The sequence below is a fragment of the Petaurus breviceps genome, unplaced genomic scaffold (genome assembly GCF_028583685.1).
Source record: "Petaurus breviceps papuanus isolate PSGF00001 unplaced genomic scaffold, PetGlider_PUasm1.0 90977, whole genome shotgun sequence".
Taxonomy (NCBI): domain Eukaryota; kingdom Metazoa; phylum Chordata; class Mammalia; order Diprotodontia; family Petauridae; genus Petaurus; species Petaurus breviceps.
Genome location: NW_027187391.1, coordinates 6,234,023 through 6,257,922, shown reverse-complemented (window position 1 = coordinate 6,257,922; position 23,900 = coordinate 6,234,023). Strand labels below are relative to the sequence as shown.

Genomic DNA, 23,900 nt, shown 5'->3' with positions numbered 1-23,900 from the left:
TCATTGAAGGAACTGCCAAAAGGGAGAAGTTTTTTATCTTTTATTAATTTCAGAGCCACTTTCTTATAAGCATCTGGTTTTTAAAATGGATATATGCAAGCATGTCAGTGCCACTTTTGAATTGCACATTTGTGAGGTTTATGAATTGTCTAGAAAAAAATTTTTTTCTATTGTAAAAGATTAGGCTATACCAGGTAAGTCAGATCGATTCAAATACATTTATTAAATACCTCTCATGTACTAGTGACACTGACCTCCTAGCTGATTCACAAAGAAGAAACTGTCTCTTAGCTCTAGGCATTCCCTCTGGCTGTCACCCATGTCTGGAATGCTCTCCCTTCTCTGCTGTGGACTACTGACCTCCCATTCTTTCTTTAAGCTCCATCTAAAATCCCACCTTCTACTGGAAGCCTTCCCTAATTCCTCTTAATTCTAATACTTTCCCTCAGTTAATTATTTCCTTTTTATTCTGTATATAGACTGCTTTGTGTATATTTGTTTGTATATTGCTTCCCCCATTAGACTGTAAGCTCCTTGAGGGCAGGGACTGTCTTTTGCCTCTTTTTGTATCCCAGAACTTAGCACAGTTCCTGGCACATAGTAGGTGCCTATAAATGTGTATTGATTGATTGCTAGACTCTGAGGATATAGATGAAATTAATACAATCCCTGCCTCCATTAAAATGAAAGTGTCCCTAAAATATGCCTCAGTGGAGTTGGGATCTCATCAATGTGGGCTTCCCTTCCAAAGGTGGAGATCACAATTTATCTATACTTTGTCCTGTTTCATTTTTTTGTCTATTCCCTCCATAAATGCAATCTAAGAGGCCCAATGTGCTGGAGACCTTTCTCTAGGTCTTCATTAGGGTCTGAGTCAACTTTGGTAATCTCTTAACTATATTTTTTGGCTGTACTCATATCTGACTGTGCTATAAGAGAAAAGGTGGAAGGAAGGAAGGGAGGAAAGGAGGGAAGAAAGAAGAAAAGGAAGAAAGGAATAAGCATTTATTAAATACTTACCATATGCTAGTCACCATGCTAAGCACTTTACAAATCTATCTTATTTAAGCCTAACAACCCTGGGAGGTAGGTGTTATTATCTTCATTTTACATTTGAGGTTGCCCAGGGTCACACAGCTAGGAAGTATCTAAGGCCAGATTAAAACTCAAGTCTTCCTGACTCCAAGTCTTGTGCTCTATCCACTGTGCCACCCACCTTCTAATGCTTAGGCCATAATGGGCCACTGAAAAATAGGCTGCTATTCCTGACCAGGTGTTGCAGCCAGCCTAGCATTAATGGCAAATGAGCTATAAGGAATAACATTGGGAGTCCAGTCCACAGGAAGGAATCATCCATCAATGATGCCACCTTTGAATATAACCTTGGTGGCACCAATATTATGAATGAATTTAGCTTAAGTTTTGAGCCTGTTATCCCAGAGATCAGGTGAGATAGGAGAGAGCATATCTTCCAAGTATTGGAGGGAAATGTTAGTACATTTACTTTTATTGTATCTTTGGAGTAAATATCCCTTTGTTAAAAACTACACAATGTTAAGTGACTAAGTAAAACCAGAGTGCTAACCACAGGCCCTTGAAAAGAGGGAACATAGCTGAGAAAGTGCCAGAAAGAAAACCCCCACAAACTCTGCAGGGAGGCCAGTGTCCTATAGTAGGGAAGTACCCAATATGGCCCTGAGAGCATGGGGCCATACACATGTTATATAGAGTTAACATCTTATTGTTTATATATGTATATACCTGTTATATAGTCATATAGGGTTAGTTTGTAAATGGACATACATGTTAGTAATAGCATCTTGCAATTTTTATATGTGCATGCTATACATACATGTTACATATAATCAGCATATTTTAGTTGTAGATGGACATACATAGTATCTATAGTTACCATCTGATATTTCCATGCTTTTCTATTGTTATTATGTTTTAGTTTATAGATGTGTATATGTTTTATGTAGATTTCATCTTATAATTTGTATATGTATATGAGTACCAGAGTTATTTCATTAGGATAGGGAACTCCTTGTGAGGAAATTACTGCTGCCAATGCTAATGACAAAAATTCTGCAACTTATAGTCTTAGAGAGTTGACTAGGGAGGCAGAGCCAAGATGGCAGAGTAAAAGCAGGGACTCATCTGAGCTCTCCCCCAAACCCATCCAAATACCCGAAAAATTACTCTAAACAAATTCTAGAGCAGCAGAATCCACAAAAATTCAGAGTGAAACAAATTTCCAGCTCAAGACAACCTGGATGGTCAACGGGAAAGGTCTCTTGCACCCGTATGGGAGACGAGTGCAGTCCAACATGCAGACACAGACCAGGCCCCAGCAAACCTGGAGCAGGTCTCAGGGGACTGAATTATTGGCAGCTGAGGTGGTTTTTCAGACTTCTCAACCCACAAATGCCAAAGACTGCTTAGAAGGTCAGTGGGGGTGGGGGGGGGGGGCGGTCTCTCAGACCTGGGTGAGAGAGGAATACAGATTAGCCCTGGCCCCAGCAGAGCTCCAGGGTGGCAACAGTGGTGGTGGTGGTGGTGGCAGCAGCAGCAGCAACTTTTTCCAGATTTCTTAGTCCACAGATGGTAAGGGTATTGAACAACTGACCAGAAGGAGATGCTAAGTATCTCTTTGCTGGCACTGAGGCAGGATTCTGTTGCTTTGCCCATACTTGGATCTGGGTCACAGTCCTGCGTGGCAGTCCTGGGGTGAGGAGGAACACTGACATATAGAACTTGTGGCAGTAGTGGAGAGGGAGCCCTCCTCACAGTTTCAGGACAGAAAAGAGTGCTTGTGGTCACTCACTGACAAGATCACAGGCCAGGAGAGGAGTAAACACCTCTCCTTAGATCATATCACCTTGAAAGAACTGAAAACTTACAGGTCCCTAGAAGTATCTCTGAAAACAGCTGCACAAAACCCCTGAAGCTTGGGACAGTATGCCTTCCACATTAGAAACAGAACCCTACCTTAACAAAGAGTTTAAAAGTCAAGTAATTAGCTAGGAAAATGAACAAAAAGCACAAAAAACTCAGACTATAGAATCTTACTTTGGTGACGAGGAAGATCAAAACATACAATCAGAAGAAAACAAAGTCAAAGTTCCTACATCCAAAGCCTCCAAGAAAAATATGATTTGGTCTCAGACCATGGAAGAGCTCAAAAAGGATTTTGAAAATCAAGCAAGAAAAGTAGAGGAAACATTGGGAAGAAAAATGACAGTGATGCAAGAAAACCATGAAAAAAGAGTCAATAGCTTGTTAAAGGAGACCACCCAAAAATAGTGAAGAAAATAACACTTTAAAAAATAGGCTACACCACATGGTAAAAGAGGTCTAAAAAGCCAATGAGAAGAATGCCTTAAAAATCAGAATTGGTCAAATGGAAAAGGAAGTCCAAAAGATCACTGAAGAAAATAATTCCTTAAATATCAGAATGGAGCAAATGGAAGCTAATGACTCTATGAGAAATCAAGGAATTATAAAACAAAACAAAGGAATGAAAAAAAAAGAAGACAATATGAAATATCTCATTGGAAAAACAAATGACCTGGAAAATAGATCCAAGAGAGACCATTTAAAAATTATTGGACTACCTGAGAGTTGACTAGAGGCTCTGAGAGGCTAAGTGAATTTTGGATAGAAGCATCCTGTTGCCTCTAGGGATAAGAGAGAGTATTGTTATGTCTTGTATTTGGATTGTGTCTCCCAGATGCTAAAGAAGAACTGTGTGTTGGAGAAGAAAGAGCTGAAGAAGGTCTACTTTTTGGTTGTTGCTGATTATTCAGCATGGGGAGCTGGGGAGCTAGAACTGCCCTTTTTTCTTCCTAAATTATTGATGGATGTTCTAATCAAGGGCCTATGTAAAGCAGACAGCTACATCATTGCCTTAGACTAACTCTAGGGTAGTCATCCAGGGCAAACTGATCAGGGCTGAGGACAACATTTAGCTTTATGGGCAAGTTCAGAAATGGATAAATGATCCAGATTCTATTGTTTGTCCTTCATTCTCAAAGAGGACCATGATATCAGGAAGATGTCATGACTTGCAAATGAATTGAATTTAAGTGAGGGAGGATTATGCAAAGTCACCATGTTTACTTTCTCCTCCTGAGCCTTCTGGGTCCAGTGGAAAAATATAGATCAGGATGAATGAAGATGTCTCTCCCCACCCCCACTCCCAGCTATAGCAGGTTTACATCCAAGGTTGCAAAATACATACCCTGATTTTGCTGGACATGCTGAAGAATGTCCCTAAGTTAAAGAGCAAGAAGAAAGAACCCAGAATTCTGGGGCCTGGTAATGGAAAGCATCCATTCTGAAGTCCCAAGTGTCTTCCAAAGGAAAAGAATGAGCACTGGGCCAGGGAAATACCTTCCAGAAATGAAGATAATCTCATCTGAAGAACACAACTTTGTCTTTCTTGTTTTATGCTTTTAGGGATTTTCTACTGTCTCCTTGGATATTTTGCTCTCTCTTTTGGAGTGTTGGAGGGGAAGCAGCAGAGGGCAGGAGGATCGCCAGTCATACAAACATATTTGAGAGTGTTTGAAAAAAGAGAACCTTGAATTTGGAGTCAGAGGACTTGGGTTCACATCTTGTCTTTTCTACTTACCATTAGCTTTGACAAATCATTTCCCCTCTGTGGGCTACAATTTCCTCATCTGTTAGATGAAATGTTAGGTTAAATTAACTTCTAAGGTCTTTCTCTTCCAGTGCTAAATCCCATGATGTTCCCTAAGTTACCATAATTTCTCTATCTGTTTGACAGAAGGGAAGATAAATGCCACATCAGATTAATTTCTCACCTCTTCCTTGATCTTTTCCATTCTCCATCCTCCAAAAAGGAGGAGGGAGGCAGGGCAGTGATGGAGGTGGAATCCAACTCCACATTTCAAATTTCTGGTCATTTGGGTTATAAGTAGGACCAAGTTGTCTAACTCAAAAAGAAATATGCCAGTTTCTGGGTCATAAACAATTTCCTGAAGCACCTTAATTTTCCTCTCTCAGTTTTCTTGCAAAATAACGAGCAAGTCTGGGCTAGGTTGGGCCATGGGAACTGATACAGCCAAGGACAAGAGATTGGATTGTAGGTCAGTCAGTCAGTTAATGTTTATTAAGCACCTACTGTGTGCAATTCACTAAGAACTGGGGGTTCAAAAAGAAAAAGACTTTTTTTTTAAAGCAATCGGGGCTAAGTAACTTGTTCAAGGTTACATGGCCAGTTATTTCTGGGTGTGGTGCTAAGTGTCTGAGCCCAGATTCGATCCCCAGGTCATCCTGACACTGGAGCCAGTGCTCTTACTCGCTGAGCCACCTGGCTGCCCCTACACAATTGGGGTTAAGTAACTTGCTCAAGGTTACACGGCCAGGTGTTTCTGGGTGGGTGCTAAGTGTCTGAGCCCAGATTTGATCCCCAGGTCATCCTGACACTGGAGCCAGTGCTCTTACTCACTGAGCCACCTGGCCACCCCGAAAAAGACAGTTCTTACCCTCAAGGAGCTTACAGTCTAATGTGGGAAGATAATACACACACATATGTGCACATGCACTGAAAGCTAAAAGGATAGAAGGGAAGGCTGAGGAAGGTTTCCAGCACCAGAGGGCATGTGGAGTTCACTCCTAGGAGAGCAGTTGGTGGGACGCGAAGAGATATTGGCCTGGGAGCTCTCTTTAAATAGAGGCTTTGGGAAGAGTTCTTTGCTCTGTCCTCCAACCCTCCAGTCAGAGTGGCAGAGGGTACTAAGGGTACTGTAACAAAGCTGATCCAATCTCTCAGGGTGATGAGTCTCCCAGTGAGGTTTCCTGACAACATGATCATTGTGGGATCCAGTCCAAGGAGTAAAGCTGCTAGTAAGGGCATAGGTAATAATAACTTGAATTTAAGCAGCTCATATGTTTCTATGTGTATGCCTTATACAACAAATGAGCAATAAAATCAAGAAGAGCATCCAAATACCACTCCAGCTCTCTACCTCCAAACTTTTTTGGCATGTTGATTTTAATGTGCAGCTTTCAGCTCTGGAGCATATGGGGTGTTCAGGGAGGACTAGCATCTCTAATGTGAGGGCTTGCCAAGCCCATATCAGGACTGCTTGTCCTCCTTTGGTGTCCACCTGTCACCCAACTCTCCCCTGTGGCTCCAAGAAGCTGGACCATGTGCATTGGCCACATGCTGGTAAAACTGTCATGGCGGATCGACTAAACCAGATTGAGGGTAATCAAACCCAATGGGATTTAGAGCCATGTCTACCCAACAATGTGAAGACTTATTTCAGCAGAATGGGCAGATGACAGCAATTTGTTCCAACAGTCATGAAGTTGGCTAAAGCAGGCACTGTGGGGCTTGGTCAGACATCAAAGATGCCTAGATCATCTACTGTATCTCAGACCAACACCAGTCAGGATGACTTGTGTCTTGCCATTGGACTTCAATGACTCTAGGAAAGAGAATAAGGCTGATGACTTTGTGCCTCACTTAAATTCATAAGCATCAATTCAATCAATTCAAAACATTACCACATGATGTCACTGGTTCTTTTCAAAAACAGAGGAGGGGGTGGCTACGTGGTGCAGTGAATAGAGCACTGGACCTGGAGTCAGGAGGACCTGAGTTCAAATCTGGCCTCAGACACAGCACAAAACTAGCCATGTGACCTTGGGCAAGTTACTTAACCCCAAATGCCCTGCCTTCTCCCCTCCAAAAAGAAAAAAAAAAGAAAACTGAAAATAAATTAAAAAAAAAACAGAGGAGGACATTAAGCTCTGAAAAGTGGTACAGCATAGTAGATAGAGGGTCTAGGGAATCAGGAAGATGCAGGTTCAAGTCCTGCCTCTGATACACTAGCTATGTGACTCTGGGCAGATTACTTAAACATCTCAATTCCCCAAGCAACTTTCTAGGGCTCTAAGTTTTAGGGAAACTTGCTTATCGACCTTCATCACAATTAACAAGTATGTATTAAGTGCTTACTGTAAGACAAAAGCTTCAAGAAGCTTACATTCTATTCAGGAAAACAATATGAACATACAAGGTAGTTCTGGGAGAGAGTATACAAGTAAATAGGGTGGCACTTGAGCCGAGTCCTGAAGGAAACACACTATTCTAAGAAGCAGGAATATATGAAGTGTATTTCTGGTATAGAGGATAGCCACTACAAAGGCATGGAGATGGGAGATGTGGTGTCATATATGCAGAACAGCAGGAAAGCCAGTATGACTAGATGTCAAAGTGCAGAGAGGTAAGTCAAAAGGCTGGACAGTTAGAAAAGGGTCATATTATTAAGAGATTTAAGTGTCAAACAGAGAAGCTTATATTTGATCTTGGAGGCAATAGGGAATCATCAGAGTTTATTGAGGAGGGGGCATGACATGAAAACTGGTGCTTTAGGAGTACCTTTTTGGTAGTTATGGAGGATGGATGTAACAATAATGCAGTATTCACAATGCCTATGGTAATTATAAGTATGCTGATATCGTTATTAATCACAAGATGTAACAGGCTCTCTACATGGGGGACATAGCTAGAACATTTATTAAAATACCAGAAAACTGAGTTCTAAAACTGGAAAGTCAAAGCCATCACAGTAGCCATGGAGTTGGCACACATAGTTAATGCAGTAAACACCCACATTCTCAAGCCTTCAAAACAAAACAGGCTACCTCAGGCAAAGATCCTCCTCTCCTCACTCACAGTAACTGCTCAGCCTCCATGTAGCTCGCTCTCAGCAGCTCTGGCCCCCCCACAGTACCCATCTCCAGCAATCCTTAGCAGGAGTTCTTAGTAGAAGTTCTTGAGTTGTGCTCTGTCTGCTGGCCTTGCCACCTCTTGCAGTCATTATGCTGGCTCCAGCCAGGTTCCTACTCAGCTCTTGCCCCACCCCTTCCTGCTATGTCAGCAAGTTCAAGGGGCATGGAAGATCTTCACATCCCATTACCATTACAATGGATTGGAGTAGGGAGAGGCTTGAGTCAGGAAAACCAAATAGAAGGTTATTGTGGCAGTACTGGTAAGAGAGTTTAAGTCTGGACAACGGTGGCGACCATGTGAGTGAAGAGAAGACAATATGTGAGAAATGCTGAGGAGAGGAGTACAAGGAGTTTTTACACCAAGAAATCCCCATCATAAAACCATAGGTCTAGAGTCTAGACTCTTCTCACCCACCCCACCCTCAACACATCAGCACTAAGATGTTGCCCTATTAATGATTATTGAAATAGTGTAACAGAACCCTTTGATCTATTGTATATGTCTAGGAATTCTTTATCAAACATCCCAGTAATGGAATAAACAGCTTCTGGAACCATGAATACAGATATCTTTGCAGAAATGTCAGTAAGAGACTCTTCCAACAAGTGCCAGAGGATTGAGTGCTTTCAAAGGAGGTTCAGCGCTTGGACACCAATGATCAACAAATCATTAAATAAACAAGTGAGTTACTCAAGCTTAATTTTACTGTGAAGTATGGATCCACATTTTGCCAATTTTAAAAAAATTCCCCTTTAAGTTCCTAGATTCATTGATCTGTGGCTGGAAGGGAACTAAGAGATCATTTTACACTTGAGATATTGAGGCCCAGAGAGATTATTTAACTTGACCAACTTCCCAGACATAGTAAGCACCTAAAAATTAGTTTGAATACTAATTCAAACTCAGGCTTTCTGATTTGAAATCCAGTCTACTACATCACAAACAGACCTTAGCAGAGATCCAATTACCCTAGATATATCTATTTAGTAATATTTATTTATTCTGAGTAGTTGGTTAATGCTGTGTTGCACTAGGAATACTTAGCTTAGAAACTGAAATGTATAAAAAGATTTCATTTTACTTTTCTTACAGCTCTTTCAGGAAAGAGTTAGTCTTATAACTCATTGGTTTGATCTGTGGACCGACAAGCAACGTAAAGAATTTCTACTTGCAATATTGCAAAATTGCAGTCACTCACAACTAAAGTAAGCTTTAATATAAGGATATGTTTATTATCTTTTAAAGAAAGTAAAATATGGTGAGATATTTATTTGAACTTAAAAATTATTTCTCTTTTCTTAAAAATTAAAAAAACCAAAGTAACCAACTTTGTAAACTGTCTTTATGAAGAATCTTTCAGTGCACAACTACCTGCTGAGAGAAAGGTACTTTGAAAGCAACATTAACTCCATCAGGCAGCAGAGATAGACCATTGAGAACCAGAAATGGACCTTAGATGGGGCCCAATACAATTCCTTCATTTTACAGATAAGGCAGCTGAAGCCCATAGAAGGGAAGTGTCTTCTACAAAGGAACACAGACATTATCAGAGTAAAAATTTGAATCCACATGCTCTTTCTGTGATACTATGCTGTCTCTTCATTCAGTACAGCAGGAATTTGCAAAAGACCTCAGTCATTTTCTCCTGTTATACAACTGTGCTCCCTAGAACTATCAGGCTAATGTTGTATTTATCACAATTAGAGCAAAAACAGACAGCACATAAAATGCCTGTGAAATGATGCCAACATCAGCATCTCTTATTACAAGCATGACATATAGCTACTAATATTTTAAAACATCACCTTTTTCTTGACCCTCTTTCCCTGGCCTCTCCTTTCCCACCTCTTTCCCATTGCTCTTTCTTTGTTGCTCACCATACTGTACTCTTTCCCACTTGTCCCACAATCTATCTACTTTCTCTCTAATTCACTTACATTTTAAACCAACTCCTCTTCCCTATTCACCCACTTTACCTCCCAATATTCCCCTGCATAACACTGGGCACTCATATGCATTCAATGCTAATTCACTGAGTGACAGGTTGGAGACAGATACCTGCTTGTCCATCTTCAAAGAGGCTGCTAAAATAAGCAGCAAGAAAAATATCCAAATCACTGAATATTGTAAACATATATTTTATGATAAATCCTGGTCGTAGTTTGTTTCCTTTTATTTCCTCTTTCCAGCCTTTGAGTTAAAAAAATCCAATCATTCTGTAGTGTGCTATAATTTTATCCCATTATCACAAATCAAGCAATTTTAGCTGTAACCACTTGAGGTCATTAGAGATCCTATGGCAATTTTCAAGGAACAGCAATATTAGACCTGAAGTTCTGTCTTCATGGAAACATTTCTGTGGCATTTAGATTTTCCTTTTGTAGGACCAGAATGATATCAGTTCTGTAATTAGCCCAATTGATAGGAACAAAGTGAAAAATACTAATGCTAATAACTAGGGATAGAAATAGAAAAGTAAGAAAATCTCTGTTTTTAAGGAGCTCACATTCTTATTAGGGTATTTAGCTTCATGTCAGATGGAAAAGGCCAGTGGCTCTTATGGGTCAGTGGCAAATCAGACGGTAATGCATCCTCTTTAGTGTCATTTCAATTGATAAAACTGTGTCTGTTGAACCATTGAATGGAGCCAAGGATTTGGTGGTAAGAACTTTCTTTCCTCAGTCTTCAGTAGCTATGGCTCCTGAGGAGGCAGGGATTGTAGCACCCAGACAGGCAGTTGCCATGTCTCATATCCACAACAGTTGCTTCTCTAAATGATGACTGCATGGCTGGTGATGTCTGTGGTTAGAAGCTAGGCTGGTTGTCTGAGAGGCATTACTATTCTTGGGACTCTTGGGCTCAGCAGTTGACGATGGTGGTGGTACGGATAGTGTTCACTTTTATGATGACTGTAGACGTTGGGCTAGAAGCAGGGCCAATGGTCTAGGCTGTAGTTGCTATTCTCAGAGTTCCAGGGTATGCAGTTCTACCCTACTGCCATTGAGGCCAAAGGACAGTTGGTGGTCAAGATGATCAGCAATGGTTTGACTCACTTGACACATGCCATCCCACAACTCTCCCCCAGCATGCCCTGCTTCTTCAGCTAGGTTGATTTGTCTGCCTTGTTGGTGATAGTTGGTGCTAGGGGAGGAAAGAGATGGCAGGCCCTTTTCTATAAATGTTGCTTTCCTCTCCTTGACCATGGCTTTGGGGACTGAGCTGAAAACAGGACCAGTGATCTTGGAGATGTCTACAATGCTCTGCCCTATTTAAAAGTAGTTGTATTTCCTCATGGAGATATATACCCTTCAAAGTTCGGTGAAATGTTTACTAAATATTCTAGGTCACATGTTGCCCTCAGATACTTAGGTGTCTGTTGATATTAGTGAAAACTATGTGTGAATATTTGATGACAAGATTTGGCCTGCTTGGCTCCTCTTAAGTCACACAAGGCTATAAAATTTCACTATATCACTTTAGATTAACACTAGAACAATTCATACTAAGATTTTCAGGTCACGGATTGCTCACTGTCCCAATTCCTACTCACACTAGTAGGTTGGGTATCCAAAGTGTAACTGATGCTTCAAGTTGTAGGGGCAACCCTGTGGATGACTATACCCAACTCTGTAGCTCACAAGCCCCCACATATGTGTTTCCCATTTATTATCAACCAGTAGACTCAGATCTTAAAAGATATTTCCTCAAATGGCGCACCAAGAATTGTGATTACAAAGAACTCACTCCCCTCATCCAGACTTGGGATATTCTTTCCCATTAAAACACATAGACTCCAGAGGTTGGAGGAAAAAGGAAAACCCATGAAGTTAAAATATAGTAATAATGAGGCTCATAAGTAGGGACACTGGTAGAGAAGTTTGTCATTGTTTTTTCTTTTCCTGGGGCATCCTCATATACTTCACTGTGGGACAGGTGTTCATGTCAATGGACAAGTCTCTCTGTTGTTTACTTGGGCCGTTTCCTTGCAGGGAACAGTGTCTCTACTGGACTGTCTGATTCTCTGTTGTGCTGAATCCTCACAGGTTACAGTACCAGGGCAAGATCAGATCTGCTGGACTCTTTAATAGGCAGGTACAGTCTCTACTAGCTTCAGCCTCTGGTTCAGCTCTCTATGACTAGATTCTTTCAGCTGGTAGGCTACTATGACTTTTCAGAAAGGACAGAGATACTTAGGCCAGAACTGGCAAGTCTTTCTAGTCCTACTCCTTTAAGGCTTTTGATCTGAGGTTTATCATTTTCCAGGCAGGGAAGGGGAGAAGTATTACTTCTTTCAGAGGGTTCTGCCTGGTCCAGAGCTAGAGACCTCATCTAGTTAGAATTCCCAGATTCCTGTTGGGACCTTATACAGAATGAGTGACTTTAGAGAATGAGTCTATCTTTCCCTTAGGGATGAGTTCATTGTCTCTCTTGGTCTTTTCATATTCACCTGAGTCACCCTGAACCTCAGAATTCCTTTAAAAAACATGGAATGCTTAACTTACCCTAACATCTCACCTGTCTTTGCCTCCCATAAGCTTTAACTTTGCTGAAGTCTAAAAGAGGCACACCAATATGGCCAGAGTCCCTCAGCTTTTCTTGTGCCAGGAGGTTGTGTGATACCATGAAACCAGGGGGCTGGATTTGGTATTGGAGAAGCTGTGTTCAAATCCTAGATATGCAACTTATTCATCTGTGTGACCTTTAGCAAGACCTTTAAGCTTGCTGGGCCTCATCTAAAAACTGAATGTTGGACTTTATGGTCTCTAAGGATCCTTGCAACTGTAAATCTCTGATCCTGTGGTTGAATTCTGACTAAGTAGCTGTATCAGCAATGCCATATTCACAATGCCTATGAAGATTACAAATATGCTGATATAATTATCCATTACAAAATACATCATGCTTGCCATATGGGGAAATAAACTAGAAAATTTATTAAGATACCAAAAGACTGAGTCCCAAAACCAGAAAGTGAAAGCCATCAGAGTAGTTATGATATTGGCACAGGTAGATAAAGTAGAAAGCACCCACATTTTCAATATAGCCTTCTCCTGGCTCAGAGAATGTAACAACCTTACTGACTCACTGGCCAATCAAGAAGTATCTACTGAAAAACAAGCCTCCCCTACCCCAGGCTTCAGGTGCACATTAGCCTAGGGGCAGGGAAGATCTTTAAAATTTACATTCTTATTACAGTAGCAGAGGGAGAAAAAAGGATATGAAACTCAATGTAAATTTTTCCACTTATTAGTAGTTCTAGTAGTTCAAAGAGGAGGTTAAACCCATGCATGAGCTCCAGCTAGCTCCTACCTGAGGAATGACATTTGTTAAATTTTCATTGTATATACACTTTAGAAACTAGCAAATGCTACAAAGGGGGCTTGATTTATTGTTTTATTTATTGTTTAGACTTAATAAAATGTTGGACAAAATGTTAATAATGCAAATTAAACTCAAAAATGTGTCCTGCATACAGAACCATTTGTTATACATTTACCGGTATATGCCTATCTATGCAGACACAGTCCCCATAAGCAAAAATAACCATCTATGTAAATAATAGGAAAAAAAAGTCATACTATTTGAAGGACTTATTTTATAAATTACATGTAAATAAATCAGGCTGTATTCTTATTACACATACAGAAATGTTCCATTATCCAATATGGTTATGATTATTTTGCTTATGACCTACAAAATTAAAAATGCAGATAATTGCTGTAGGGAACCTCACTGAGCAAGTTATTATAGTATGAGAAATATATTTCCTCTTGAAGCTTTAGGAACTAGACCTTTGAAAAAATATTTTGAAAGAGTTTTACTAATGTGTCCACCAGGACCATATACATGAAAAATATTTCCATAATGTGTGTATCGGAGGCATGTCAAAAGTAGTTTCTTGCTGATTTCCACTAAGAAGCTAATTTCGAAACTCTCGAGCTTGATACTTTCCCTGTTCTGTGGCCCTTAAGCCTGGAGCAGCAGTAGAAAGTCAGGGTGTTTTGGTCTGTCACACATGGTAGAACTTGTACAAACTGGGTTCTCTGAGTCAACCTCCTTGCCAAACTTGTAGAACAAGTTTTCATAAACTGCCAGGTAGTGGCATGCTTCCTGATTATTCGTTATGCAAAGATCCCCTTTTAAAAGGCTAGTTATTTTCAAACAGACAAGCTCCTGTTTCCCTTGGGTGGAGGAACTTCAATATAACATTATTCTCTTCAGCAGATTTTGGGTTGGGTATTAACCGCACATCTTATTTAATAAATTCATTTCAACAATGGAGTATAAGACCTGCTTCTTTTTTGCCTACTATGGCATCAGGTAGGAGATGGCAAGAGACAGACACAAGAAATGAGGTAAAGGCACAGAGTACAACTTTACACAACAAGTCAGAGGCAACATTAAGGGCCATGGGACCTCTGGCCAACTACACAATCTTATTGCGTGGTCACCTTGCAAGTGAAATCTAGTTAAGATAAAAAAGTTCAAAACATCTAAATAAAAGTGATTTTAGGGGTGGCTAGGTGGCACAGTGAATAGAGCACCAGCCCTGGAGTCAGGAGGACCTGTGTTCTAATCCGGCCTCAGATACTTAACACTTACTAGCCGTGTGACCTTGGGCAAGTCACTTAATCTCAACTTCCCTGCTTTCCCCCCTCCAAAAAGAAAAAAAAGTGACTTTAATCAGATTAATATGAAAAATACCCTTGAGTTATATTAAGTAGTGAATTAAAATTTGTTGCCCTTGGAAAAAATAAAAATAGAGATGGAAGAGCTTGGAGGAAGGATGGCTTTTAAAAATATTGATAACAACCTTTAAGAGGTGGAAAAGAAAGAGATAAGCCTGTTTCTTTTGTGTGGTTGGTAGTGGGAAGAGGCAGTTGGGAGAGGGAGTGGTATGTACTGATTGCATGTATAATGAGCCAAAGAACCTCTTGAGGATCAATTTCAAATGTTGTCTTTGTAAAACACAGCTTCCAGATACTTGGCTCTCCAAGGGGAATGGGAAAAGTGAGACTGTGACTTGGTCTGGGGAGAAGGGTAGTCGGGTCAGATAGAACACAGACTTTTATGAGAAGGAAAAGGGAGAGTAACATTTGAATTTCCATCAGGATAAAGAACAAGAGAGCAAAGACTTGGAAATTCTCAATAAGAGTAAGACATATGCATATGTAGAGTAAAAAAAGAAGTCAAAAAAGTGTTTCCTATGTATATTTAACACCTAGGGTACTTTTTCTCCTATAGCTAGATCTCTAGAAAAGGTACCCAAAGTACAAAGTACTCTGTGGGTCTGCATCTACTCAAACCTATGTATTTACTTTTTTTTTTTTTTTTGCTTTTTGGAGGGCAATTGGGGTTAAGTGACTTGCCCAAGGTCACATGGCTAGTTTTTTTATTAAGTGTCTGAGGTCGGATTTGAACTCAGGTCCTCCTGACTCCAGGGCTGGGGCTCTATTCACTGTGCCACTTAGCCACCCCTATGTATTTACTTTTGCTAATCCTCCAAAGGACTACTAATTAGTTCAAAACAAAAACTTCTAATGAAATAGCATAGTGAGAAATGTAGCAGCAGATATCCTTCCCATAAACCTGGGCCACACTCTTCCAGGTTCATATACCATCAACACATAGGGAACATACCTGGATGTTCACAGATAGGAGAAGACATGTAGCCAAAGCACATGAAAGGAGAGACAACTCACTCCATTGATACTGCGGGGCCATCCATGTCTTCTGGTGATGCTCTTGTCCAGAACACTCTGAGACTGAACCCTGCTAGGTTTATATCTGAGTGTTTCATAATATCTCTATGTCTTCCTGCTAGGCACTCTTGTCTTTGCAGTCCTCTGCCTCTCCTTATGTTGTTTTCATTGTTGCTGCCTATGGGGTATGAGTACTGAAATTCTACCTGTCCTCCATAAATACAGGTAATGGTCTCTGCTATCCCTATTTTAATTTAAAGCTCAGAGACATGCCCTCTTCAAACTTTGTCCTTGGAGAGGAATAAAAACCTTCACTTAACTTTATTTTCATCGGCAGATATATCTATCAGCTTCCAGAGTCTTAGCTCCCAAAGCCTAAACTCTGGAATACAGAGCAACCAGTCAGTTGATTATAGTTTATGGGAATGTAGTCCATCTGTTGAACTTCTTCCTGATAACAATCAAATTCATGTTCCAAGACTATCTCATTAAGGTTAGAAAGCCATTGTAACTCTCATTCAATTCTTTATGGGGAACTTGTTCTTCCAAAACTCATTTAAGGCAATCTTGCCAAAGAAACCTCCCCTAAAGGAAGGGAGAGGAAGAGGAGGTGTGGATACTAGGATATGACATAGACCACTTTTCTCTCAAGATTTTTGGATTGACACATATATGAATCTAGGCAAGAGCAAACCTAGATAAAATTGTAAGGTCCTTATCCTCTATTCTCCTAGGCTCTGTTCCTGCCTTTCTATGTATAAATGTCTGGCAACAAACCTGTTTGGAGGGACTGACAAATGAGGGGTCAGTCCTTAGAGTATGCTCATATTTGCCCTTCCTGATGCATATAGATGTTAGCAGACTGGTTTCAATCCAATATTTAGAACTTGTGGAAACCTGTGTTAAGAGGCTAGTTCTATGAACTGTCCAAAAGCCTGACAGCTGACAAATTGGCTAAGGAACCAGAAAGATTGATGACTTTGTAAATGCTAAACTAGAACTGAATTTTGCATATAAAAGGAATGAACCCATCCCTTTTTGTTTCTTTCCCTCCCTGGATGCAAGGATTTATTTTTCCCTAATCATAAATGAATTAATATTCCAGTCAGCAATTCTCAGGTGACCAGGAGATCCATCAGAATTTCTATTAGTAGAATTTCTATTGGTAGAAACTCTATTAGAGTTTCTACCAGCAGCTGGATTTGGTAACAGAATCCACCAGAGTGATAGTGGGTGGCTGATAACAGGAAAGTGCCTGTAGATGAAAATGCATAGTTTCTCTGAGAATGTATCAGCTTCAGGGATCATGATACCTTGTAATATAGAGGAATACTGGCTCTGGGTTATATTGTTATCAATTCTTAAAGCCTGGAAGACAATTACCCTAAAAGGAGTCTTAATGAGGACTCCACAAAGGGAGAAAAAGACTTCTGGAGCGGTGAGTCATGTGGTGTTCCTTGTTCCCGACACATGTGCCTTACTACTTTTAATTTTAAAATTTTGAGCCCTCTCTCCCAAGGAATCTTGTGTGTAAAAGGGAAAGAGTTGGGGGAGAATGTTTTTGTAACTATTATTCTTGTTATACCTTCTCAGTAAATCCCTTTAAAGCTAATAGAGATCTATTGGATGATTAATAATGGGCAACATACTGGATGGGCCCCCTGTAGAAATGCCAGTCTCTCAAGGCTACCCCTAGAACTCTGAGAGGAAGAGGAGTATTCTTTCTATGGGGACACAATCTGTCAGTGCAAATGAGAGTCAGAAAAGGAAGCCCAGAAAGGGTGCTACTTTTTTTTATAATCTGGTTTTAGAAAAGCAGCCCACCTTTATAATTAACATGCCCCCTTCATTTCTTTGTTACCATTCTTCCCTAACCATTTCTCTTGTAAGTCAGTTAGTTGTTGAAAACCTTGTTAAGTTATTAGCATTTGTCTCTGTAACGGAAAATTAGGGGACAATGGGACTAGACTCTAAGAAATACATTATTTCGCAGCAAGGAAAAGAGATAAACCAACAACAACTTTAATTTGCTCTTGGGTCATTGGCTGAGGTCAGGACAAATCCATCACAATCTAGCTGAATTTCTCACTTTTTATACCAACAATATGATGATTCTGTAATGCACACAACAGTATCATTAGGGGATTTCTGACAGAGAGAAAAGAATTTTTATTTTACTTTTTTTCCTGTCGGAATTTTTTCAAAGTAATTTATGTAATCTGACTATTCATTCTTCACTTCTATCAAGGATTTTCATTCATTTGAGGCACTATTTATAGAAAGGCTTTTAAATAGTAATAATATCTTCTATTTACATAATGTTTTATGTGTGTATATGTTATATATACAAATACATATACACATACATATATATCCTTCTATTGAATGCCCCTTTTCTTCAAATCAGCTGAGTATTATTTGTAGTTAATTTAAAGGCTCTTTGAGACAAGGTTTCAAGAGCAGATTTGCATCTCTACTAGATTCAGACTTCTTTTCATCATGTTGCTTTAACTGTTACAAGGGAATGTGAATGCAGTTATTGCTCAAAAAGGAAACCTAGATAAGATGGAGGAAAATCTCAACTAAACCAAACACAGTATTAAACATTAGAAGATCATCATACTTTTGCTGCCAATTATCGTATTTTTTAAAAGTTTTGCTAATGTCTTATTTTATATACCACAGATATTTCCTGATTTTCCCTAACCATCCACTCAGCACCTTCTTTTATCACAAGGAAAGAGCACTTAAGCAAAACCTATTGACCCAATAAATTTGTTGGACATCATATTCAGTACACAGCATCTGTAAATCACACCTCTCTACTAGAAGGGAGATGTGTTTTATTATTTGTCCCCTGCAGTTAATAATATTGCTCATTGTGCTTAATCAGAATTCAGCTGCCTCTTAGGGTTGTTTTCATTTTCATTATTTTCTTCACTGTCGATATTTTTATCTTAGCTCTACATTTTTTTTGCATCAATTCATACAAATCTCCTCAAATTCCTCATATTTGCCATTTCTTAAAGTGAAATAATGGTTCATTACATTTATATGTGACAATTTGTGGGCACAATAAGTGGGCACATACTTTGTTTCTAGTTTGTTTTTTTCATTTTTCAAATGCTTTATTAACTTCTGATTTACATCATTCATTTCTGCCAGATTTTGAGTTACAAATTTTCTCCCTGTTTTTCCTCTACCCACTGCCCCAAAATAGCAGTCCCACAAGATATCCCCTCCTCCCTTCTGCTCTCTCCTATATCTTCTCCCATATCCCCTTCGACTTTTCCAGTAGGGAATGGTGGATCTTTATGCCCCAGTGCCTGTATATCTTATTTCCCAATTACATGTAAAATAGTATTAATAATAGTATATACATATATGTATATATATTTAAAACATTTGGTTTTAAAACTTTGAATTCCAGATTCATTCCCTTCCTCCCTTGTCACCCACCCTTACTGGGAAGATAAGCAGTTCATTATAGGTTGTACATGTGTAGCTAATGCAAAACATTAACATAGTAGATATATTGTAAAAGACTGACTATATTTCCCTCCCTCCTATCCCACCTCCCACTTGTTCTATTCTCTACTTTGATCCTGTCCCTTTTCAAAACTGGGTGTTTCCAACTTCCCTCCCCCCCAGCCTGCTCTCCCTTCCATTATCCCCCCTCTCATCCCCTTCCCCCCTACTCTCCTGTAGGGTGAAATACCCTATTTAGTATGTATTTCATTCCCTCCCCAAGCCAAATTCAACGAGAATAAGATTGACCCATTCCCTTTTGCCTTCCTATTCTTCCCCTCCATTGTAACCATTTTCCCTTGCCTCTTCTATATGAGATAGTTTACTCCATTCTGTCTCTCCCCATCACCTCTCATTATATTCCCCTCTCACCTCTTAATTTAACCTTTTAAGTATCATCCCTTCCTATTAAATTGGTCCTGTGCCCTCTATGTATACCTGTAAACATATATACACACATTCACATATGTATTCATATACCTATATACCCTCCGATATAGACATATATATATATATATGTATTTCTATTCCCTTCAACTATTTTCATACTGAGAAAAGTTTCATCAGTTACAATTATCTTTTTTTCATGTATAAATGTTAATAGTTCAACTTTGATAAGTTCCTTATGATTTCTTTTCCCTGTTTACCTTCTCATGCTTCTCTTGCTTCTTCTATCTGAACGTCAAATTTTCATCAAGAATGCTTGAAAGTCCTCTATTCCACTGAATGACCATATTTTCCCCTGAAACATGATACTCAGTTTTGCTGGGTAGGTGATTCTTGGTTTTAATCCCAGCTCCTTTGACCTCCAGAATACCATATTCTAAGCCCTTCAATCCCTCAGTGTAGAAGCTGCCAGATCCTGAGTTATCCTGATTGTGTTTCCACAATATTCAAATTGTTTCTTCCTGGTTGCTTGTAATATTCTCTCCTTGATCTGGGAATTCTGGAACCTGGCTATAATATTCCTAGGAGTTTTCTTTTTGGGGTCTTTTTCAGGAGGTAATCAGTGGATTCTTTCAACCTCTATTTTGCCCTCAGGTTCTAAAACATCAGGGCAGTTTTCCTTGAGAATTTCTTGGAGGATGATTTCTAGGTTCTTTCTTTGATCATGGCTTTCAGGTAGTCCAATAATTTTTAAATTATCTCTCCTGGATCTATTTTCTAGGGCAGTGGTTTTTCCCATGAGATATTTCACATTGCCTTCTATTCTTTCATTTGTTTGGATCTGTTTAACAGCATCTTGATTTCTCATAAAGTCATTAGCTTCCATTTGTTCCAATCTAATTCTGAAGGAATGATTCTCCTCAGTGAGCTTTTGAGATTCTTTTTCCATCTGGCAAATTAGGCTTTTTAAGGCATTTTTCTCCTCATTGCCTTTTTGAGCCTCTTTTGCCATTTGATTTAGTCTATTTTTTAAAGTATTATTTTCCTCAGTCAGGCTGTTGACTCTTATTTTGTAATTTTCTTGCATCGTTCTCATTTCTCTTTCCAATTTTTCTTCCACTTCTCTTATCTGCTTCTTAAGGTCCTCTATGGCCTGTAACCAGCTCATATTTTTCTTGGAAGCTTTTGGCACAGGAGTTCTGACTTCACTGTCTTCCTCCTGTTCCATGCTTTGCTCCTTTTTGTCCCCAAAATAGGAGTGTAATATTGGATTGCTTTGCTTGGGGCTTGACTTTGGGGCTTTTTGCTACAGTAGGACTCTGCCACCAGACAGGGGAGCTTTATTCCAAATGCTAGGGTTTTCTCAGCTACCAGAGGTATTAGTTGGGTGCTCTCTCTGAAGCCTCCACATGCTCTGGCAATCTGGTCACACAACCCAGGACCTCCACCCTAGACCGCAATCCAGAACCAAGCAGGTTAAAGCAAGAGCAATTACCCCTCAGACTAGTTGCTTGGTCCCCCTACACTCTGTAGGCCAGGAGCTGAAGCTGCCATGTGGCAGCAGCTGCACCGCAGCCCTCAGTGGCTTCTCAACCTGGGTGAAAAAGCCAATGCACTCCCAACTACTGGGTCCCAAAGTCCACACTGTACTGACCTCTAACTTTGTCCTTAGCATCTATGTGTTGATAATTCTGGACCGCCACAGCTGGAGTCCCTCCAGCCGGTGGCTGGTCAGGGCTGCCCTGGGGCTAAAACCTTGGTGTGGAGTTGGGCTCAGTTCCCAGAGCACCGATTCCTGCCGGCCTGCCAGGCTGTCCTCAGTGGGAGGTTAGCTTCTCTGTGTCATTTTATGGGTTCTGTAGCTCTAAAGTTTGTTCAGAGTCCCCTTTTACATGAATTGGAGGAGGTGAGAGCTAGAACCCCACCGAAGTCCTGTTTCTACTCCACCATCTTGACTCTGCCCCCTGTGTTTCTAGCTTTTTAGGGCTTTTTTTTTTTTTTTGCTATAACCAAAAAAAGGGAGCTGCTATTAATATTTTGGTATGGTCAATAACCACATTTCAAAACTTTATTTACTACCTACTCTACTTTGGTCAACAAAGTGGGATACTGTTTCATCACCTTGAAAATTCACTAATTGTAAATAAAAGTATAGGCTATTTGGTGAAGCATATAGACAAGGATGTGGAAGCATGCAAAAAAATCTTTTTTTTTTTTTTAGTTCAGCTGAAATTATTAAGAAAAAAATGTGTTTTACTACCTAAGTCCCTTTGGACTTTTCCCTATTTTAATACATGTAAGAGGCCAAAAATAACTTTTCTTAGAAAAATAAATTAAGGATGGAATTAAACCTTGAAGAAAGAGTACCTCTTGTTTTAAGATCTTAGCTTTCCCCCAGACTAGGTACAGGGGATACAAAGACAAAAATGGGAAAGCATCCTAGCTTTAAAAAGGCTATGTTCTACTGGAATTTCCCAATGTTGAACAACCAGTAAATGGCAAAGACAAGATTGAGTTTGGATCCTTTGATAGTGAATTCAGTGTACTTTATATGACACTGCATCTTTCCCCTACCTTGACTACTCACAGGTGATCTTTTCCTTTCTGTGAATCTGAACCACTCATTTGTCACTCAATTATCTTTTACCTTTTGAATGTTCCATTCAGTTCTGGGCGCCATATTTTTAAGAGGAACATTGATAACTAGAGAGTGCTTAAGTGAAAGAATTGGAGATCATGTCATATGCATTTTTATTGTTAGGTTTTTATGCCCTAATGCATGGTCAGTTTTGGTGAAGGCGCCATTTACAGCTGAGGAAATTTCCTTTCTATTCCCATTCAGTTTTTTCCACAGGTCTATTATATCCAACTATTCTAAAAATTCTATCCATTTCCTTAACTTCTTTCTTATTTATTTTATGGTTACACATATTCTTTATTTTATTCTGAACTTAAGAAATAAAACAAGCATTTTCATAACAAAGTGAATTAGAAAAACAGAGGATTGCACCTAAAATTGCAGGTCCATTATGTATAATTTGCTATTCCTTTCAAATATACAACAAAGTTATCCTTGTGCCTTTCTTTTTTTTTCCACTTCCCTCCACCCCGAACTATCATTAGACTCAAATGTGTATGTGTATATGTATAGAATACACACACACACACACACACACACACACACACACATATATATACAAATTCTCTTTCTGAATTCAAACATCTTCCATCATAGGATCCTTCTGGTTTACTTGGCTCTTTATAATAGAATGACTTGGTTGCTCAAAGTTGTTTTTAAAGCAACACTGCTGTTACTATATATAACGTTCTCTTGCTTCTGCTCATTTTGCTCTTCATTATTTCATTGCTCTCCATGCTTTTCTAAATTCATTAAGCTCTTTATTTCTTATAGCAGAGTAATATTCCATCATGAACAAATATCACAATCTGTTAGCTATTCCCCAATTGACAGGCATACCTGCATTCTTTGCCACCACAAAGAAAGCTGCTATAAATATTTTAGAACATGTATGGGGGGGGGGGGGGGGTTTCCATTTTCCCTAATCATCTTAGGGAAACAGACCTAATAGTGGTATGGCTGAGTAAAAGGATGTAGGCAGTTTAAAAACTCTTTGGGCAAAATTCCAATTCTCTCTCCAAAATGGTTGGATCAGCTCACAGATCCACCAACGATAAATTAAGGTGCCAATTTTTCTACTTCCCCTCCAACGTTTTTCGCTTTCTGCTTCTGTCATTTTAGACAATCTGATAGGTGTAAAATGATGTCTCAAAGTTTTTTGGTTTGCATTAGACTAATCAGAAATTATTTGGAATATTTTTATATGATTATGAATTGTTTTGATTTTTTCATTGGAAAATCTGTATTCGTGACCATACATCAATTGGGGAATGACTTGCATTCTTATAGATTGGACAAAGTTCTTTATATATTTGAGATATGAGATATGAAATAAAAATCTGAGGAACTGTCTGTAAATTTTTTCCTCAGTTTTCTGCTTTCCTTCTGGTCTTGGCTACATTTATTTTAGTTGTACAAAACCTTTTTAATTTAATGTAATTAAAAGTATCCATTTTACATCTCACAACACTCTATCTCATTTGTTCATAAATTGTTCACCTATCCATAAGTCTGATAATATGTTCCATTTCTTCAATTTTTCTTGTAATATCTCCCTTTATGTCCAGGTCATGCATCCATTTTGACCTCATCTTAATAAATGGCATAAGATATTGGTCTGTGCCTAATTTCTGCCAGACTGATTTCCAGTTTTAAAAACATTTTTCTTTACCAAATAATGAATTACTATCCTAAAAACTTAAGTTTTCACACTTGTCAAACACTGAATTGTTATATTCATTTGCTGTTGTAGATGGGATGTCTACCCTGTTCCAATGATCTAACTTTCCATTTTTTAGACAGTACCAAATAGTTTTGAGAATTACTGCCTTATAATATAGTTTAAAATCTGCTAAACTCCTTCCTTTACATT

The 23,900-nt window shown here is 39.2% G+C and overlaps 1 protein-coding gene across 1 annotated transcript in view; it reads left to right on the top strand.

The window, feature by feature from the left end:
- ECT2L (epithelial cell transforming 2 like) overlaps nucleotides 1-23,900 on the top strand; it is a 101,590-nt gene that overhangs the window by 4,199 nt on the left and 73,491 nt on the right. The window contains exons 2-3 of the mRNA XM_069077241.1: nucleotides 8,278-8,452; nucleotides 8,864-8,976. Of these exons, the coding sequence (XP_068933342.1) occupies nucleotides 8,327-8,452; nucleotides 8,864-8,976 (239 nt within the window). The 5' untranslated portion in view covers nucleotides 8,278-8,326. The remainder of the gene's footprint in view (nucleotides 1-8,277; nucleotides 8,453-8,863; nucleotides 8,977-23,900) is intronic.